Source organism: Molossus molossus, unplaced genomic scaffold (assembly GCF_014108415.1).
Source record: "Molossus molossus isolate mMolMol1 unplaced genomic scaffold, mMolMol1.p scaffold_m16_p_9, whole genome shotgun sequence".
NCBI classification, from domain to species: domain Eukaryota; kingdom Metazoa; phylum Chordata; class Mammalia; order Chiroptera; family Molossidae; genus Molossus; species Molossus molossus.
Window position 1 is genome coordinate 64886655 of NW_023425403.1, and position 20710 is coordinate 64907364.

General features: G+C 40.1%; 1 protein-coding gene across 2 annotated transcripts in view; it reads left to right on the plus strand.

Moving 5' to 3' along the window:
- The window catches only part of TBC1D4 (TBC1 domain family member 4), a 98079-nt gene that overhangs the window by 18957 nt on the left and 58412 nt on the right, over positions 1-20710 (plus strand). For both annotated transcript variants that reach the window (XM_036250134.1, XM_036250135.1), the window contains exons 2-5: positions 2890-3477; positions 5219-5308; positions 8656-8760; positions 14688-14820. In XM_036250134.1, coding sequence (XP_036106027.1) covers positions 2935-3477; positions 5219-5308; positions 8656-8760; positions 14688-14820 — 871 coding nt within the window. In that variant the 5' untranslated portion in view covers positions 2890-2934. The remainder of the gene's footprint in view (positions 1-2889; positions 3478-5218; positions 5309-8655; positions 8761-14687; positions 14821-20710) is intronic.

The following is a 20710-nucleotide window of genomic DNA, read 5'->3' on the forward strand; positions in this document are numbered from 1 at the left end:
TTTTGACATTTGAAAATAAACTGAAGGGGGCAACTGACACCAGTTAAAAGGTCATTGTAGTAAACTAGATGAGAGATGATTAGTAGTCCATTGTGTGAATGCACCATATTTTGTTTATCCATTCACTTTTTTTCTTCAGTATTAATAAAATATAATTGACATGTAATTTGTGTTAGTTTAAGGTATACAATATAATGATTTGATACCTGGGTGCATTATGAAATAATCACCACAAGAAGACTTAGTTGACCACCTTATATCAGTGATTTTCAACCAGTGTTCCCAAGAATTTTTAAAACATGCAATACCCCATGCCCTGGCTGGTTTTGCTCAGTGGTTAGAGCATCAGCCCGAGGACCAAAGAGTCATGGCTTGATCCCGGTCAAGGGCACATACCTTGGTTGTGGTTTGGTCTCCAGCTCTGGTCAGGGTCATGTGGGAGGCAACCAATTGATGTGTCTCTCTCACATTGATGTCTCTCTCTCTGTCTTTCTCTCTCTCTCTTTCTTTCTACCTCTCCCTCCCTCCCACTCTATCTGAAGATAAATGGAAAAATATCCCTGGGAGAGAATTAAAAAAAAAAAAAAAAAAGCAATACCCAACTATTTAGTCAGGGGCACTGACCTTTTTTTCCTTAGATTGTCAAATAAAAAAATGACAGCAGCCCACACAATAGCCAACTGTCTTCAATCATAAATATAGGTCATATAGTACAGTTGTATCTTATTGGTCATATCACATAATAATTCCTGGTACCAGAAATCCTTATATAGAGGTATAGGCACCTGATTTTTAAAAAAAGTCACTTTGGAGTAAAAAAGGTAGGTAGTTACTATTATTATTATTTTTTTAGATCAATCAAAATTATACCTATTTTCGTCAGATCGGCAAAAATATAATTTTTTTTGGTGTGCCGCAGAATTTTTTTTTTTTTTTTTTTATTAAGATAGAGCGGGAAGGAGAGAGAGGAAGAGAGAGAAACATCGATGTGAAAGGGACACATCAAGTGGCCGCCACCCACACAACCCAACCAGGGCCAGGGACAAATGCAGCCAAGGAACATGCCCCTAGCGGGAACCGAACCCGGGTCTTTGTGGACCACAGGCTGACGCTCTACCGCTGAGCCAAACCGGCCAGGGCTGCCGCAGAATTTTAGTAATTAGCTTATGTGTGTCATGAGTTGAAAAAGGTTGAAAACTGCTGCCTTACATAGTTACAACTTTTTTCTTGTGATGAGAACTTTTAAGATCTCCACTCTCAGCAACTTCAAAATATACAATATAGTATTGTTACTTGTGACCATCATGCTGTATATTACATTTCCAGAACTTATTTACTTATAACTGGAAGTTTGTACCTTTGACCACATTCACCCAATCCCCCCACAACTGGCCATCACCAGTTGTTCTCTGTGAGCTTGTTTTTTTGTTTTTGGATTTCACATATAAGTGAGATCATATAGTATTTGTCTTTTTTATTTTTCTGACTGACTTTACTTTGCAAAATGCCCCAAGTTTCATTCATATTGTCCCAAATGGCAGGATTATTTTCTTCTTTTTATGGCTTTCTTTCTCTCTCTCTCTCTCTCTCTCTCTCTCTCTCTCTCTCTCTCTCTCTATTTCACATTTTCTTTAATCATTTATCTGTCAGTACACTTTGGTTGTTTTCATGTCTTGGCTATTGTGACTAATGGCTGTAGTAAACATCGGAGTTATGCAGATATCTTTCAAGATAGTGATTTTTCTTTCCTTTTTGTATGTATATACCCAGAGATAGAATTACTGGGTCATATGGTAGTTCTGTTTTTTTTGTTGTTGTTTGTTTGTTTTTTTGAGAAACCTCCATACTGTTTTCCATAGTGGCTGCGCCAGTTTACATTCCCACTAACAGTGCACGAGGGTTCCCTTTTTTGCAAGTCCTCACCAGCACCTGTTATTGCTTGTCTTTGTGATGAGATCATTCTAACAGGTGTGAGGTGATGTCTCATTGTGGTTTTGATCTGCATTTCCCTGATTAGGGGGTGTTTACTTGTTAATGAACATTTGGGTTGTTTTCAGTTTTGGGTTATTCTGACTAAGGCTTTGATGGATAGTCGTGTACTCACTTTTGTATGGACTATGTTTTCAGGGCTTTTGGCTGAATCTCAGCAGCAGAATGGTTGGGTCCTGAGTGAAGTCTGTGTTTAACACCTAAGAAACTGAACCATTTTCTAAAGTGGTTGTGCCATTGTACATCTCTGAATATAGTGTATGGAAGTTCCATTGTTCCACATCCCAGTGGGCTCTTTGTATGTTCTGTTAGCCATTCCAATAGGTGTGCAATGTTGTCTTACTATGGTTTTAATTTGTATTTTCCCTGATGGCTGGTGCTGATGAAGGGTGGCTGGCTTCCAATCTATTAATCTGGAAAGTTTATGTTATCCTCATTGTCGAAACTTTGCTTACTTTCAGTCGGGGCTCATAATAACTTTTATTTACTTATTTGTTTATTTATTTATTTATTTATTTGTCTTTTCAGCCATTACACTTAAAAAATTTTTTTAAATCATTTCCCCTTTATTTTAACTTTGACACCTTATAATAACTTTTAAACCTATATACTATGATTTATTAAAGGTTGGTAGTGGCCTATATCATCTCATGGTTTTGTTTTGGGAAAATGAACACATTAAAAATGGGAATGTATAACTTGATCTCTTCAAATGTCAATCTGACTTTTAAGTCATTTATGTCAGACAGTGTAATGTAAATGTTTTATCTTATGTAGGGTCTGACTGTTACTTTCTATATTACTTAGTAGGAGAATGCATTCTGCCTGATAATAAGTCCAGGTAAACGTACATTGTCTCTCGAGAGTCCGCTGAAATGAGTCTTTTTAATTATTGCTTAGGTTCCTGATGTTATCAGCAGCATAAGGCAGTTGTCCAAAGCTACCATGAAAGAGGACGCCAAGCCCAGCAAGGACAACGAGGACGCCTTCTACAACTCCCAGAAGTTCGAGGTGCTGTACTGCGGAAAGGTGACGGTCTCGCACAAGAAGGCCCCGTCCAGCCTCATCGACGACTGCATAGAGAAGTTCAGCCTGCACGAGCAGCAGCGCCTGAGGATGCAGGCCGAGCAGCGCGGCCTGGACGCGGGCAACGGCCAGGTCGTCTTCGAAGTCGAGGGGCCCAGCTGGCCCGCAGACATTCTGCTGGAGGAGGGCGACGGCATCACCAACACCCACCCTGCCTTGCCAGCCGTGCCCAGCCAGCCTGCGCTGTCCAGCTCTCGAGTCTGCTTCCCGGAGCGGATTTTGGAAGATTCTGGCTTTGATGAACAGCAGGAGTTCCGGTCTCGGTGCAGCAGCGTCACCGGAGTCCTGCAGAGGAAAGTCCACGAGAACAGCCAGAAGCCACAGCCGCGGAGGAGGCACGCCAGCGCGCCCAGCCACGTGCAGCCGTCGGATGCGGAGAAGAACAGGACCATGCTGTTCCAGGTGCGGCCCCGCAGGGGGCTCGCTCGCCTTCCTTTGCTAGACAGAGCCGCCAGGGCCGGCCCTCCCACTTCCCCATTCTGCAATAAGCCAACTTTTATCGCTCCGGCCCTGGGAAGCAGATAAGACAGGCTGGAGAAAGAGCCAAGGACCGGAGGGAAGGGCTGGGAGGCAGACGTGGAATGTGGGTGATAAGAAACGAGGGAGCAGGGCAGGGAGAGGTGCAGAGAAAAGCAGTTACAGAAAGGAGCACTCTGGAAAGCTAGTGGACGGAGTAAGAACAGAAGAGTATTCATATCACCAGCAGTTTGCCTTAAGCGGATTCTTAAATAAATGTTGTTGCTGTTTTTTAAATAACCGCAGAAAGCCACTTTTTTTTTTTTTTAATGGGAGTGCACAGTGACCTCCAGTTATGACTCTCTTATTTCATTTGGGACCCTGAAGGGGCAGTTTTCTCTTCACTTTGAAAAAGATCCTCACCTGAGGATATGTTTGTTGCTTTCAGAGAGGGTGGGGAGGGGGCGGGGCCAGAAACATCAATCCTACAAGCCTGCCCGGAGGATTGAACCCTCAACCTAGGTATGGGCCCTGACAACCTTTTGGTGTACCGGTTGACACTCCAGCCAACTGAGTCACCTGGCCAGGGCCAGAAAGCCAGTTTTATAGAGGACTGGCAGATGTGAATCTGGAGAGTGTGATTAGGCATGGAGGTGAGAGAAAGTTTTCTAGAGGGACAAAAAAAGAAAAGTTCAGAGGTTCATAGGTATATTTTCAGATGAGATTATACCCAAAAGAGAAGGTTAAAGAAACACCATAGGCCTCATAATTTACTAGATGAAGGATTAAAATTTGGTGCATATATGTATTATAGGTATAAAAGATAATGTCTTAATTATAAAAAGTTTTAAAAGTTGTACAGGGTATAGAAAATAAATTCCACTTAAATGAGCTCAATTTGTTACAAAGCCCTGTAGAGGTTCTTTAATCCTGAGTTTGTAAGATTAGTTTTCTTTAAAAAAAAAAAAAAAAAAAAGAGTGGCAGCCCATTTATCCTGTTGTAAAGAAACCAAGAAAAGGAACTTCCACAGCAGAACTACTTGATAAACAGTCCCTGTGTGTAATATTTGCTTTATCAGAAGTTCATGAGTTCTTTCATTTTTTAAAAATTATTATTATTACTCTAGACATATTATTAAAATGTCGGTGGTTTTGTCTTAGATAATGTGTTAGCTGTTTCCCCTCTTCTTTGGGCTATGAGATTTATTCTTTTTCTTAGCCACAGTCCATGATGTTCACTTTTCTGAATAGTTGTTTATTTAAATAAAAAAAAAATGATTTGCCCATTGGCAAATAGTATATCTTTCTGTTGACCATTTGGGAGAAAGTATGATTATAAATTATAATTAAATAATTCGTATTTTTAGAAATCATAAAGGAAAGGTTGCATTGTTTTTGAAGAGATAATCACTTTAATCTGAAACAAAAAAAGCTTTCTTTTATCTTGTAAATTAAGACCAACTTAATTACCAACTTAACTTTTATGATTTTCAGGCAAAAGGAAGAAGTATTATGAGGCAGCTGATATTTGGAGTTGAAATATTGGTTGGATTGGATGATGAAGCACATGTGAATTTGTATGTCTGGATATAGCCTTTGGATCTATATTATTAGTTGAATATTTAATTGTAAAGTAAGATGTTAGGTCCTTGAATATTGAAATTAATTGGATGTTTTTATTTTTAAGGTTGGACGATTTGAGATTAACCTTATCAGTCCAGACACTAAGTCAGTTGTACTTGAAAAGAATTTTAAAGATATCTCTTCTTGTTCACAGGTATGTATTAAAGTAGATCATAGCTTTGAAGAAACCAACTGAATCTTGTTTCTAAATTAACCACAAAGTAACTGGGCTTTAACATCTTCAAGTTGTGTTAATTTTTTAAGTGGATTTGTCTTAAACTGAGAATGTTCATGTGTTTGTGTCTATGCCAGTAACAAAGGCCTGTGCAGGTTTCTCAGTATCATAACAGTTTGTCCTCATTTTTGTCAACCCTTTCTCTTCATAGTGTCACTTCATTAAGTTGTTTCCACTGATGGGATTTTTGTGGTGATGAGTTCTTTTAAAAAATAACTTCATAGATAGTGTTCCTCCAAATTCTGGGCAATGAGACTTGTGGGTATCACTGAATCATGTTTGCTCTTTATACTGTAGTAGGCAGTATAAGAGAACCAGTACTTTCAACTTGTATTAGTGTAAATGCTAACTTTTGAAAAGAAAGTTTTGGTACATTTTTGTTCTTTTTAAAAATACTTTATATTTTATTTTTTAAAAGATTGTTTTATCTTTATTTTATTGATTTTTAGAGAGAGAGGAAGGGACACACACACACACACACACACACAACACACACGAGAGCTTGTCTCCTGCATGTCTCCTGCATGCCCCCTACTGGGGATCGAGCCTGCAACCTAGGCACGTGCTCTGACCTGAAGTTGAACCAGTAACTTTTCGGTGCATGAGCCAACACCTGAGCCACACTGGCCAGGGCTTTTGTTTATTTTTAATTCACAAACTGTGATTTTGAAAGTTCTTTAAATATTTGATACAGCTAAATGTGTACAAAGTCATTTTAGGCACAAATGAATGTCCTAAGCACCATACTGATAATTTAGAATATATCCAAAAGTCAGAACTACCTAAATATATTGTAAACATAGAAAAAAAAATAAAGATGTTGGAGTACAAGGAGAGTCTAAATCTAAATATGGGCAGGTTGAAAATGCAAGGTGCCTTTGAGGAGGTCACTGGAATAGAGAAGGGTTAACTTCTTTCCTAGCAAGGTGACTTAGATGTACCTACAGGGAGCTGACCTGGACAACATCTCTTCCTATATTTTAATGTTGAAAACTCAAAACTGTCTTAAAAAAATTTTTTTTGGAGTTAGCATTACCATAGGTATGCTATTCAAACATTTTCCCCTTAGAAAATGACAAGGTTTTGTACATCTTGTTAATTAGTCACTTCAGCCTCAGCTAATGCTGTTTCTTTTGTGCTGTTGTATGGAGACAAAATTATGTTGCAAAGGTAAAAATGTTTACTCTAGTAACAGAGAGAGGCAGCATCCCTCTATAGGAAACATATGTTGCAAATTTCTAAGTCCCTATTGAAAGGACAAAAAATGGGGTAGAAAGATTATCACTTTAACAGAAAAAGTATTTATTGAGCATTTTCATAATTAGCTGTTTCCTGGGAGTCCTTGCAAGATCCTAAGCTCTATGAGAGCAGGTGTCTTATTGTGTGTTGTCTTATTCTGTAGAGCATCAGAATAAGATGTGTTAAGACAGATCTTAACACTTAGGTATTCAGTAAATGTTGAGTGCATATTTCTCTTTGTAGGGTCTTGTGCCAAGTACTGGGGAGAGAGTGGTATACAAACTAGTGTAGTGACTGCTTCCCAGAGCATGAAGAATCATCCTAAAAAGTGCCTCTCACCCCACGGTCTCCAAGCCTTTTAGTAAGAAAACTGGTGATGCTCATTGAGCACTCAAAGGAAAAAAATAAAGGAAAAACAAAACAACAATCAAAAAAATTTAAAAAAACCCAATGGAGCCAAACCAAATATGTAAAACTGGACTGGCAGTTCAAATGTGATTTTTGCTTTTCCTTTTTTATTTTATTTTTTAAGTAAGCTTTCTATTCTGACATTCTGGTCCAGAAAAATAATTATACAAAAATATGACAGAAATTTGTGGAATGGCCTTTGAATGGAATAATTGTCAGGTTAGCCTCTGTTCCTCACTGAGAGGCCCTGCTCTTATTACTTCTTTCCACAGAACTGAGCTGATATCATGTGGTCACATTCAGGAATAAGCATGCGTTTAAACATGTGAACGCACTAATGTTTCATTCTTCGGAATCTGTAGGACTGCGTCCCTGGTCAGCATGGGGAATAAGAGTGGTTTTCTTTACTGGAAACAGTGCCCACTCCCTGAAGACTCACTGACTTAATGAGGTCCTATGAGTTTTTCTCATTTAGTATTAAGCTGGTAAAAGATATTCTTTAATCACTAATGAGTTGTACCAGATGGAGCTGACTTTCACCTCGTGAATTATAACCTCACTCCTCACGACTGACTTCTTTCTTTTTATCAGAGTTGATTTCCCTTTCCCATGTCAGTTGGATAGCTCAAGCTTGTTATTACAAGAAGAGTGGTTACCATTTATCAAACGTGCCAGGAAGTCGGTTAGATACTTCTTGGTTCCAAATCACAAAGATTTCTTGCAATAGATGCCATTACTACTGGTTTATAATGAGAAATGGAGCCTCAGGGGCAATTACTGGCAACCCAGCATAATGTCTCATACCTAGTGAAGGGTAGAACTAAGGTGAAGCTCAAATCTCTCTGACTCCATAGCCACCACCCCCACCCCCTTTTTTCATTGGGATTTATGTGGAATCCAGGACAACTTTAAATTTTTGCCTACCTGGCTTTTCACGTCCTATGCTTGCTATTAAAATAACAAGGTACTGTGTACTAATTGGTATGTATGTGTTCAGGCTGACTGAGATTCACAAGTGGTTCAGAACTTTTTATTAAGGATAGCTGAGGTTATTTAGCCTGCATTCAGGAAATACAGTGATTTGTGAATTTGGATAATTGACACCTGCAATAATTACTGGATTGTCTTCTAGCAGGTATGGCTCCTTAAAGTCTATAAGTAGACAACTATTCTAGTATTTTTAATGCACACTTTAGGGAATTGCATGCCATTTGGTTCGAGCGTTGTCAGATAATGTTTTTCTGATTCTTAGCCTATGGATTCAGGGTGTGTGATGAATCACCAGGCTGCCTCTTCTAAGGAGACCAATAAATTGAAAATTCCATTACCTGCAAACACCGAGTAGCAGTTTTATTACAAGAGACAGTGGATCATGCCATCATATTTTTCTTCCTGTAGCCCTGAGTAAACAGTGTTTGTCTGAAATATTTTAAAAATGTGAGGTTTTGGTCTCACCCTCTATTTTATGTATCAAAAGGCCACCCTATACAGTTTTGACATTATGTCCCTATCACAGCGCTGTAGGGGACTGGCGGAAGTGTGAGAGCATAGAACCGAAGTTGTTTTCTATAGTGTTGATTCAAAGGACATATCCCATAAACACCCACTTCTTCCCCCAGGGTATAAAGCACGTGGATCACTTTGGCTTTATCTGTCGGGAGTCACCAGAGCCGGGGCTGAGCCAGTATATCTGTTACGTGTTCCAGTGTGCCAGCGAGTCCCTGGTAAGTGCCGTGATTGCTTCTGCCCAGACATCGCTGATGGGGACCCGCCTCTGTGACCCAGGCCTCACAGAACAGCCATCAGTGGACAAAGAAGAGGACACCCAGAGACAGGTCTCTGCTCTTTAAAGCAGCACAATAGGGAAAACAAAATTGGTCACGGTAATTTTTTTTTTTTAATTTGCACCTGAGGATATTTTTCCATTTATTTTCAGATAATGGGAGGGGGAGAGAGAGAGAGAAACATTGATGTCAGAGACAGATCAATTGGTTGCCACTGGCATGACCCAGACCGGGGCCGGTAACTGAACTGCAACCGAGGCACATGCCCTTGACTGGAATTGAACCCACGACCCTTTGGTCCACAGGCCAATGCTCTAACTGCTGAGCCAAACCGGCCAAGGCTGTCATGGTAATTTTTAAGACAGGATACTTTTTTCGTGAAGTTAGCACTCCAGTCATCTTATCAGGAGTATTTTTAAAAGGTAAGGAAAAACTAATAATAGAAGAGCTGCTACTTTTTGTCATTGCTCATGTAAAAAGATAAGGAAGGCCACTCACCTCTTAGTCTCTTAATTGCTATGACATCTCAGACTAGGTAATGCTTCAGAGAATGATTGTGCTTTATTTCATTTGCCCTGTCATTGTTTTTAAAATACTTCACTTCTGATGGTCTTATTTTAGCCTTCATTTTCTTTTTTTGGAGTTTGAAAGTCAATTCATGTCTTCACCCCCTCTCCCCTCACACACACACCTTTTATGAGCGCTGTTGGAGTTTGAGAAGAAATATGTAAGGCAAACTTGGCAATACATCGGAGTGAATAAAAATATATTGGAGGGATGAGATAAACCAAAGAACTTAGATGCATGTATGTGTAACCAGTGGACATAGACAACACTGCTTGGTGGGGGTGGGATAGGGAGGAAGGTGTCTGCAGAGGAAAAGGAGACACATCTGTAACAAAAATAAATTTAAAACATAACTAAATAAAAATAATCTCTCTCTCTCTCTCTCTCTCTCTCTATATATATATATATATAGTGAGAGACATTTTCTCCTTAAAATTTTTTACTTATTTGTCTACTTGTGATGTCTTTCCTAACTATTTTAATGCAGATCTTTAGATATATCACCATAATTTGAAGAACAATACTCCCTTGGACATATAACAACCCTTTCACAAACATTTCCCCTACACACCACTTAGACATCCTCAAATAAGCCAGGCAACATTCTCTTCATTTCCTTGGTACACGATTCTTGTGTAGCTCTTGCCTTCTGTAGTCTCCGTGTGGAGACTGAGTTTTGGAATAATGAAGAAATGGAAATGATTTGATATAAAGACACTTTCTGACTCCTGCCTTCTGGGTCTCAACCTTTCCCTAGGGATTATAGCATTCTTCCACTAACCATTTCTCACTCAAGAGAGATCCATTTGAGTTTTGGTCGCACTCTAGGGAATTAGCCACATCTGTGAGCAATCCAACTGTTGCTATCGAGGTGACCACTCTGTAATAGCTCAGTTCAGGGCTTGATAGAGAAATTTGAGGGTTGTTGTTACGTAAATGACAGTTGAAGGCCTGGGAGTGGATGAGCACCCCGGGGGAAGCAGGAGAGAGAAAGCCAAAGAGAACCAAGGAAATAATACTGGAAAATGCCAACCAAGTAGGGGGTAGGTAGAATAATAATGTAGGGTCAACTGCCGCCCATGCCCTACTCCTCACCAGCCCCAGCTCAGCTCACCCCTCACTCCTTCCCCTCTCTGTCCGTCCCTCTTTTGATCTGAGACTGATTCTTCCACCATGGTCTAGATCCCTTTACTCTCCTCCCTTCCCCAAACCTGTCATATATCCCATTTTTATTTATCCAGCTTCCCAATTCAGAGACCACAGTGTGTTCTCCTTCACCTTCTATATCCACTGTGCACCAAATTCTAACTCCAGGTAGAAATGTCCCTTATGTCCATCTGTCTTCCTTTTTCTCTGTCTGCTCCCTGGTCTGGGCATTTATCTTCTTAGACTATTGCGCTTGTGTCTCCCTGCTGCTGGTTCAACCTGTCCTCTGTTCACCTTCTGTATTATGCTGCAGTTTTCTTTCTCACAACATTTCCTCATCAAAAACCAGTTTATGCTTCTTGTTAGGGGACAAAATCTAGATCGTCTGGTGTGGCAGAAGGGCCTGCCTCGTTCTTTTCCAGTCCCCACTGAAGGCCTCACTCTATCATGAGGGTGTCCTCCCCTATGCGTTCTCTAGGCCAGTCCCTGGAGGCCCGTGTAACCACGCTGCTTTTTAACTTTTTGGGGTGATGTTGCTTTTATTTGGTTTGCTGTTGGGTCAGCGAATGGTTTGTGCGTGCGGCACGTGAGGTCTAGGATTGCAGTGAGTGGCTGGGGCTCTCAGAAGTGCTGCTGAAGTTCAGAGGTCACTGTTGGCCCCTCACATGGAGGGAGGAGTCTTCCAGGTTAGGAGGCGGAGCCAGGGCTCACCCCTTGTGGGTGGGAAGGAGAGCATGTGTGCCTCCAGGGTGCGCCCTGCTGCGAAACAGGAGATGGTGCCGTGTCCTCATCTAGTTTTACATTCTCGTTCCTACCACTTCACTGGCTGGGAATGTGAGGCAGGCCTGGCCTTGCTCTATTGGGACCTGATTCCACTTCTTCTTTTTCTCTACCATGCACCTTTTAGGGCCCAGTCCAAATATCACATCTAGTGAAGCCTTTTCTGGCGCCTTTGTCCAGGAATTCGCCTGAGCTGCTCTGTTATCAGGGCTCTTGATATATACATCTTGTTCGTAGGTCCCTAATAGTTCCCACAAGTCCCCACATTTATACATTCACAACTTTCTGCTCCACTAGATTGTGAATCCCACAGGGGTGGACCATTCGTATTCTTCCTGCATCCCCCCAGTGTTTCTAGGATATCAGGTGCTGGTGAATAGAATTTTGAGTGATCAAATGTATTACTCTTAACTTCCAACCATCATTTTCTGGGTGCTGGTTAATCTCTAATTACTGGGTCAGAGTCATAGGAAGACTATGTAGAGTCTTCTTACTTTCCACCCCTTTTACAAGTTTTGTTTTGTGTGTAGTTTTAGTATTTGTGTTTTACCCTCATGCATGTGCAATGAGTTTTGGAAACGGATTCCGAGTAGAAAGTCTGGGAACGTGCTGCGTGTTTCCACCTTAACAAGCTCTGTGACTAAGGCAACAGACTAGACTGGCTGAGAATGTCTTCCTGTTACATTGAGGCTGGACTAGAATCTCCGGGTTGGCATCGTTGTCCTACAGAACAGGTCCGTGCTAGAATCTTTGCAATCCTGTTTACTCTAATTTTATCAGAAGGCATCTCAACTGAATAGTGAGACATCAGAACTGCAAGCTAGGAGAAGAATGTGTTTCCTGCCTAACCGAGGATGGCTCAAAGCAGCTGACATAGTGAGCAGAACAAAGCAGTCAATTAAATATTACAGGTCTAAGCAGTGTCATGATTGATGTGGGTTGGCAGTTGTGTAAGACAAAATAGTGCAAAACCACAGATGCTGACTTATCTGAGCACAGTGAATACACAACTAGCATTTTCTTTTGCTACTTTGTAGCAAGTGCTATAAATTGATACATAGTATAGTGTTCTGATGGGCCATGGACAGTTACACTGGAAGTTGGATGCTCAGCTACTCCTTCCTTCTTTTGTAAAATAGCTGTAGGTAGATAGGTTAATTTTGTTTAACCAACCCTTGAGATTTGTAGAAAATAACCTTTTTGCTTTCAACAAAATTGGTTTAAAAGGTGTGAAATAAATGGAAGTTGCTACTACTTCGAGACAAGGAAAAAGTAAAACTCCACAGATGCAGACAACAATGACCAGGGAAAGTGTAACAACAACAACAAAAAGACCCAGGCTACCCAGACTCAAGTTAAATTTTTCCAGAGAATTAAATTTGATAATCCTTTGAAGTCCTTATACATTCTCTGATCCCTAGATTTACTCTAAAATGCTACACAATACCTAAACTTTGTTTATAAATGTTTATGAGCATTATCTTCATTATGGATTTTCACCTAAATATCATAAGTTGGTGTGTTTTGTCCCATCTCATACTTTTCACTAGAAATTTGCCTTTGCCTGATAGTAATGTTAAGAATACTTTTTTTCGTTTGATTTATCTTTATCTGTTCCTTTACTTTTAACCTTTTGACACAACCTGTGAGTTTTTATTGTTGTATCTAAACAAAAACAATTAAGTGATTCATACCACACTAAATTGAACTTGTAGCTGCTCTGATATCATTATAGAACTTGTAGGCCGGGCGGGAGCGGGAAAGGAGGTGGATTTAAAAAAAATAAAACATTTAAAATTTTAGAAGTCAAGTAAAATTTTTAGTAAGATATATAGCTGGAAGAAATTGGTAACTACATTTCAGACATCATTAAAATGGCCTTTAGTTTCATCTAGAACAAGGTAAGACAACATGAAAGTTTAGTATTTACATTGGAGGCCTTTTACAAGGCAGTGTTACTAAATAACAAATAATAAACCTGTATGAAAGCTAAGCCCTAAATAAATGAGAAACAAGAAAATAAAAATAAACATTTACATAAGTAATTGAAATTGCTTTTGAATGCATAACAAGGCAAATGAAAATAAAATGTGAAGGCATTAAACGTGCTCTTATTTTCAAGAACTAGAAGTCTTTATTTTTAATTACAGTATAAAAGAACAGATTTTATGAATAATTCATTTTAATTCATGGAGTGATATAAAGTAATTCCTAAACCTTAAAAAAAAGTAAAGTCAAACATAACTGAGTAACGAGTGGCTGCTTAGTGTCTGACCTCTCCTTTCAGTAATATTAGAAGAATAAAGTTTCTTTTTATTCTAGGTTTTCCATACACTCAAATGCAGAAGTAGAATAAATCCTTTAAGTATTATATTATTCTTCAACTAGGCCTAGGGAAAGGGGAAAAAGAGTCTTAAGAAAACCCCACACCAGTTTACAAGCATGGCGAATGGTCTTGAATATTGACGGTAGTCCCACGAGCCGCCTGGTTCTGCACAGTTCTCCGTGCAGAGCTTAGACTTTGATCACAGTCCCACAGTGGGGGAAAACCACACCTTACATTCATGCTGTTTATTTCCCAGAGAAGGCGACATGGCCTGGAGTTGATTTAACAGTGCTTGAGGACGAGCTGATAGTTGACCCGAAGGAGCTACCAGGAAACTAGAATGCTAGGTTCAAACTTACTGACCGAATCATTGGAAGAGCAAGGAAGAAAGTAACGGGCAGTTTTCAAGCTGCTGGCCCAGCGGTGAGACCAGCGATTACACAATAGGATGTCAGAACTTCTTAGTGTCACAAATCAGAAGCAAAATGATAATACGTTAGAAGCCACAGAGATAAGATGAGCAACCTTTCATAGACTTCTCCAACATTATTTAAATGCAGCTCATTTCCTCCCAGAACTGTGCCTGAATAAGTTTTATTTGTTTTTACACTAAAAAGGATCCAGAAGGACAAAGTAAATAAGATACCTATTAACACAAGTGAATAATAAACCTATTTTGTTGCCCACTATATATTGCAGGTAAAACTTCCAAAGAGATCTTTGTCTGAGTAACTGCTTAGACAGAGACTTGATTGACCATGAAACTGTGCTAGCAGAACACTTAGTGGGATTCAACAATAACATTTCACGTAACAGATCGATATTACACTACACGCATGCAAATGGCCTTATTTTATCCCGCTTTCTATTACATGTATTACCGAAGGTCTAACTTCAAGACAGTATTTTCTAAGATATCAAAATAGATGTAAAATTCCATGATTTATTATTTAGTCAGCATCAATAAAGTCTCACATTGCTGCTGGGATTTTAATGTGTTACCATGAGCGCAAGCCTTTATAGACCTGAATTTGGTTTCTTCCCGCAGGTGGATGAGGTAATGCTGACTCTGAAACAGGCCTTCAGCACGGCGGCTGCCCTGCAGAGCGCCAAGACCCAGATCAAGCTGTGCGAGGCCTGCCCCATGCACTCTTTGCATAAGCTCTGCGAAAGGATTGAAGGTACAGTGGAACTTGAACTTTGCAAAAGAGGAGTTTGCTTTGGCATTTGGGAAGTGAGAAAGTTGCTACTGTCATTGAAAGGTTCTTTGTTTCGAGGTAAAGCAAGGGCCCAAAGAGTCATTTCTCACGTCCAGTCAAATTTGTGTTGTCAGTTTCTCCTAGGAGCTTGGCTCGTTCTTTCCCCCCTTTCTTTCTCTCTCTTTTTTATTTTTAACTTTTTTTTTTCCTTCCTGAAGGCAGATTCAAGGAAGGAACTTATATTTCCCACAGTTCTTAAGACTGTGCTATGTACACAGTGGGAACTGACCAAATATTTGTTGAATGAATGAGGAGCAGCAGAACCGTCTCAGAATGTCGACTGGTTAAGTCTTTCCTTTTCCAAACCCTTCACTTGATGACATTTGCCTTTTTTTCTATAGTTTAAGACTGGAATGAAACTTGTGTGGCTTTGAGAGGTATTTAAACATGACAGAGATAATAGGTGTGATGTCAGAAAGCAGGGTTTTTTTGTTTGTTTTTTTAGTGTCCTGAGGAAGGGATGGGGCATGAAGGAGAGGTGACTCTGCATTTTCTTATCTCTTACTAACAAAAACGTTTGAAAAGGACTGCCCGAGAGAAGATACACAACTTAGTAAGCACCTGCTAGGCATCACCTGTGCACCAGGCAGTGTGCTGGGAAGTGGGAATTCAGAAGTGATTGAGGGGAGGACTGTGCCTTCAGAAAGCCTGCGGACTGGAGTATAAGACGGGCGTGTGAGCCAGTAACTCAGGTCAGCCTGATAGGTCGCAGTAGATGGGAATGCACACTCCAGAACACAGCAGACAGCGGTCAGCGCTGTAAGTGCAGCCTGACTGCTCTTCAGTGGGCAGCGGAACCACAGGCACCTGGCAGAGTCGATGGGGAACACCATGCAGCGTGTGAGCGAGGACTATTTCAATGTAATATTCCAATATAAAAATGTGTAATTATAATTTTGTAGAATGCACATTATTTTCAAACATACATTTAACCTTTCTAAAAATGGAACACTTTTAGAAAGGGAACATTATAAATCTGTGGAGGTAAGGCTGAATTACTCAAGAAATGGTGTTGAATCAATTTGCTCTCCAAGAGAGAAAGATTCCTTTTACTTGTCCTACTGAATTCCATTGCAGATGGATCAGAGGCCTCAGTGTAGAAAGAAACAAAGGTTAAAATCATTAAAAGAAAATAAGAATATTGTTATGTCCTTAAACAAAGAAACTTTCATTAAGACACAAAAATGCAAAAACTATTAAAAGAAGATATTGACAGGTCTGACTTTATAAAAATTTAATTTTTACATAACAACAACTGCTTACTTTGAAGTTAAATGATAAGTGACAAATGAGGAAATAGGTTGGTGTTCAGAATTTGTAAGAACTCTTATTATCTATAAGGAAAAGAGAAAACCACCAGTAGGAAATTACACAAAACATATTAAAAACACTCCTGAAAAGGAAATGAAAAGGTCTATAATAAAAATGAGCCCTGGCCGGTTTGGTTCAGTGGTTAGAGCGTCGACCTGCGGTCCGGAGAGACCCAGGTTCGGTTCCCGCTAAGGGCACGTACCTCCATTGCAGTTTGTCCCTGGCCCTGGTTGTGTCGTGAGGGTGGCAGCCACTCGATGTGTACCTTTCACGTCGATGTTTCTCTCTCTCTCTCTCTCTCTCTCTCTCTCTCTCTCCTCCTCCTCTTTCTCCCTCCCACTCTATCTGAACAAAAAATGAGAAAATGTTCTTGGGTGAGGATAAAAAAATAAAAATGAGAAGATGCTCAATCAGAGACATGAAAAGGAAAAAATAAGCTATTCATCACATTAACTGTTGGTGAAATTGTAGGGATATTGGTACATTTATGTGACACCGATGGGAATTAGTATAGCCATTTTGGGGACAATGAATAGAAACCCAACCTAAAATAGCATATACCCTGTTAACCAGTTGTTCTAATGAGAGAAACTCTAACATAGGTTCAGAAGGTGACCTTTTCATTTTCAGGGTTGTATTACTTCTAAGTAATGGACATTGGAAACAATCTAAATGTGCATCAGTAGTGTAATTGTTTTTTTAAATTTATATTTTTATTGACTTTAGAGAGAGAGGAAGGGAGAGAGAGAGCTAGACACACCCATGAGAGAGAAACATCAACACTGATAGGCTGCCTTCTGCACTACTCCCTTGTTGGGGATCGAGCTCACAACCTGGGCATGTGCCCTGACTGGGAATCGAATGGCAACCTCTTGGTGCATGGGTGGATGCTCAACCACTGAGCCACATCTGCTGGACCACTGAAGTATGTTCATATAATTGAGCAATCAATGGGAATGGATTTTAACTGTTTATCAACTTGGATACATCTTAAAATTACATTATTTTGTAAAAAAATAATTTACTGAATAACACCTACACTTTGATGCTATGTCTGGAAAAATACATAAAATGATATCCTATATTTCTTAAAAATTTGGTCTACTGTAAGATTTACATAGAAGTTGCAGTGGGTTTTCAAATATTCCTCCCCATGCACTCCCACTGTTAACATCATCCATAGCCCAGCGCAAAGAGAGAAAAGGGTATTAACACTGGTACAATAGTATTATCCTAACTGAACGCTGCATTTGATCTTCACCGTTGTTTTCACTCACATCCTTTCTTTTTGTTCCAGAATTTCAGTCAGGGCACTATATTGTATACAGTTGTTATTTCACCCTGGTCACCTGCGGTCTGCAACTCTTCCTCAGTTTTTCCTTATCTTTTATGACCTTGACATCCCCAGTGAGTGTTGCTCAGTTATTTTGCTGAATGTCCCTCAGTTTGGCCTGTCTTGATGTCTTCTCACCTTTGGACTGAGGTCCCTCCTCCTTGGCCAGAGCGCAATAGAACGATGCCACGCCCTTCTCAGTGCATCATCTCATGGGGCTCATGATGCTGACAAGTCTCATTACTTGTTGTGTTGACCTTATCACCTGGTCAGGGTGATCTCAGGAATTTTCCACTGTAAAAGTACTATCATTCCCCTGGACTAAATATTTTATTTTATTTATTTATTTTTTTATCCTCACCCGAGGACATTTTTCCATTTTTTATTCAGATAGAGTGGGAGGGAGAGAGAGGGAGAGAGAGAGAGAGAAACATTGATGTGAAAGGGACACATCGAGTGGTTGCCACCCGCACGACCAACCAGGGCTGGGGACAAACTGCAACCGAGGTACGTGCCCTTAGCGGGAACCGAACCCGGGTCTCTCTGGACCGCAGGCCGGCGCTCTAACCGCTGAGCCAAACTGGCCAGGGAAGGACTTAATATTTTAGGGGAGACTGTTGAATCTACACAAATCTCTTTTCTCTCATGCTTTTGCACACTGATTCTATAAAAGGCAAAAATTATTTGTAATGTTCTAATATTTTAAAAATGTAGAACTTATATTACTTGGGTAATAAAATATAAAGCAAATGTGTGTGTGTGTGTGTGTGTAATTGGCAGTGAATATGCTCCAAATGTTACTAGGATAATAATGAGTAATATTTTCCTTTTTGAATTTTTAGTTTTCAAACCTCACACTATAAAAATAAATTACGTCTATGTAGACAAAGCTACACACTTAGGAGTAAGGGAGTGACTTTGTATTTCTCCTTTTTAAAAAGAACACTGTAAGTTTGTTTTAAAAAATATTTTCTGTTACAGAAAAGAAGTTTCAGACTTTCCTACAATAGATGGTCTGTCGGAAGCTGGCTCTCCCATGATAGGAGAGTGTAGCACATGGAAGAACTGTCTTCATATGGATACAGGGCTAGACCTCAGTTTGGTGGCATCTGAAGTGTTCATAGTTTTAAAGACTTTTCTGAAGAAAAAGCATGCACATTATGAATCTAGAATTAGCGGAGCCTCTCCCCAAATCTGGAAGGGACTTGAAATGTAAGCTTCCCTAGCCTCAGTGTATGCATATATCAGCAGGGAGCAAAGGAAAGGTCATGTTGACTGGGAAAGTTCACACAGGTGATTTTCCAAAGGCCTTTGACATTAGGCAAAGAGAGCGCAAGATATAGGGCAGTGCTGTTACAGTAAAGATAAAAGTAGTAACAATAGGAGTCATTGTTTCTGGGCACTGTTGTGTTTTGCATATATTAGTCCACTTAATCCACATAGAAATCCCAGCATGTAGGTACTGTTGTTAATCCTCATTTTCCACTTGAGGAAACTGAGGCACTGAGACACAGAATGGGTAATAAGTACCATACCCACAATGCCCGGAAAGGGCAGAACCAGGGTTTGAACTTGTTCAGTCTGTTTCCAAAGCAACCTGATGCCTTCTCTCTGAGGGACTATCAGAAGTCCAGGATCGTCGGGGCCAAGCTGCCTTGAAGCCTGGGTCTCTGTGTGTTTCTCAAGGAGTTATTTTCATCTAAGTAAGATAACAACATGAATTCTAAACTTGTTTTATGCTTAAGTACAAAGTTTAAAGCTGGAAAAAGGACCACATTTAGATTCAACACAAACTAATAGGAATAGAAATAGAGTGAGGAAGATATTTACAAGTAGTATGTAGATATTATTGCATATCACTTACTGAAGATTATACTATCCTCTCAGTACTTTAGTACACTTGGCTGCATTAATGAGTTCTATTTTCACTGAAATAAAAAAAAAAAAAAGAAAATAGGTAAGTGTGCTGATGTGAGCTGATGAGTTTGCTAATTGTCTATGCCCCTGCCTAAAGAGTGTCACCGTTTAGACCAGGAGGAGCAGGGCCAGCCATGCCTGCAGACCAAAGTGAATCGTGGAGGCGGTGTCTGAGAGCAACTCGAGTTCCTAGGACCAAACCTCAGAATGCGAAACTAAAGTGATGTTAAGCATTATGGAGATGGAGCGATTATCGCCAATCTTGCTTTTTCACACTAACATTCATGAGGTGTAAATAATATACTCGCCTCTCAGCATCAGTAATTCACTAATCTGCTATGCTAAAATGGGGAAAGAAGGAAGTCAAATTAGATTCACAGCCGTGGAGTTGGAGGGAGCATGTATAATAATGAACTCCAGCTGTTTCCAATTTCTCTACTGAACTGAAGTCTAAAGAAACTTCCGGGGCTATGGATTTAGTTAGGTGTGCCAAATAACTGCCCTCTTTCCTTCTCCCCTCTGTCATCGTGCATCCTCCCAGGCATGTTAATAAGACACTGGAGTAGTGAACAACATAAACTAAAACAAGGACGATCGTGAATCAGCTTCTCAGCGTGCTGCCTGAGGAACCTCTGCAGGAGGCTTTGCCAGCAAACAAGCTGTGGTAGTGAGCGCCGTCACGTGTCACAAGGAGTCTCAGCGCTGCTGTGTCTGTGCTCGCTCTGCGCTCTCAGAACGTCGTAGCTGCACAGAGGAAGGTGGCGCTGAGGTTCCAGAGGCTTGTCTTTCAGATTTTCAGTGTGTACCCTACAGGTGGCCTAAAACAGGTTCTGTGGCAGCACTGTGCACCTTCTGACAGCCATAAAGTGAAGGCTAGTAGTTTTACACCAATGATTTTAAAGTGCCAGATTACCCATAAGGTTCGCTAAATGTTATGTATATTGAGCTATCCTCTTTCTCATCGAACGGTAGCAGTGTTATAAAGGGCACCTTACGCTAATAGATGGTCGTTTGAATCATTGTGAATATGAATTACAGATTCTCTTTTTATTTATTTATTTATTTTTACTTAAACAGTGTTTATTTTAATTATTTATTAATTTATTTTTGTTACAGATGTTTCACATTTTTCCTCCATTGATACCTTCCTCCCCTTCTCCCCCCTGCCCCATCTCCAGCTTTGTTGTCTATGTTTACTGGTCATGCATACATGCATGTAAGTTCTGTGGTTTATCTCCCCCCCACCGCCCC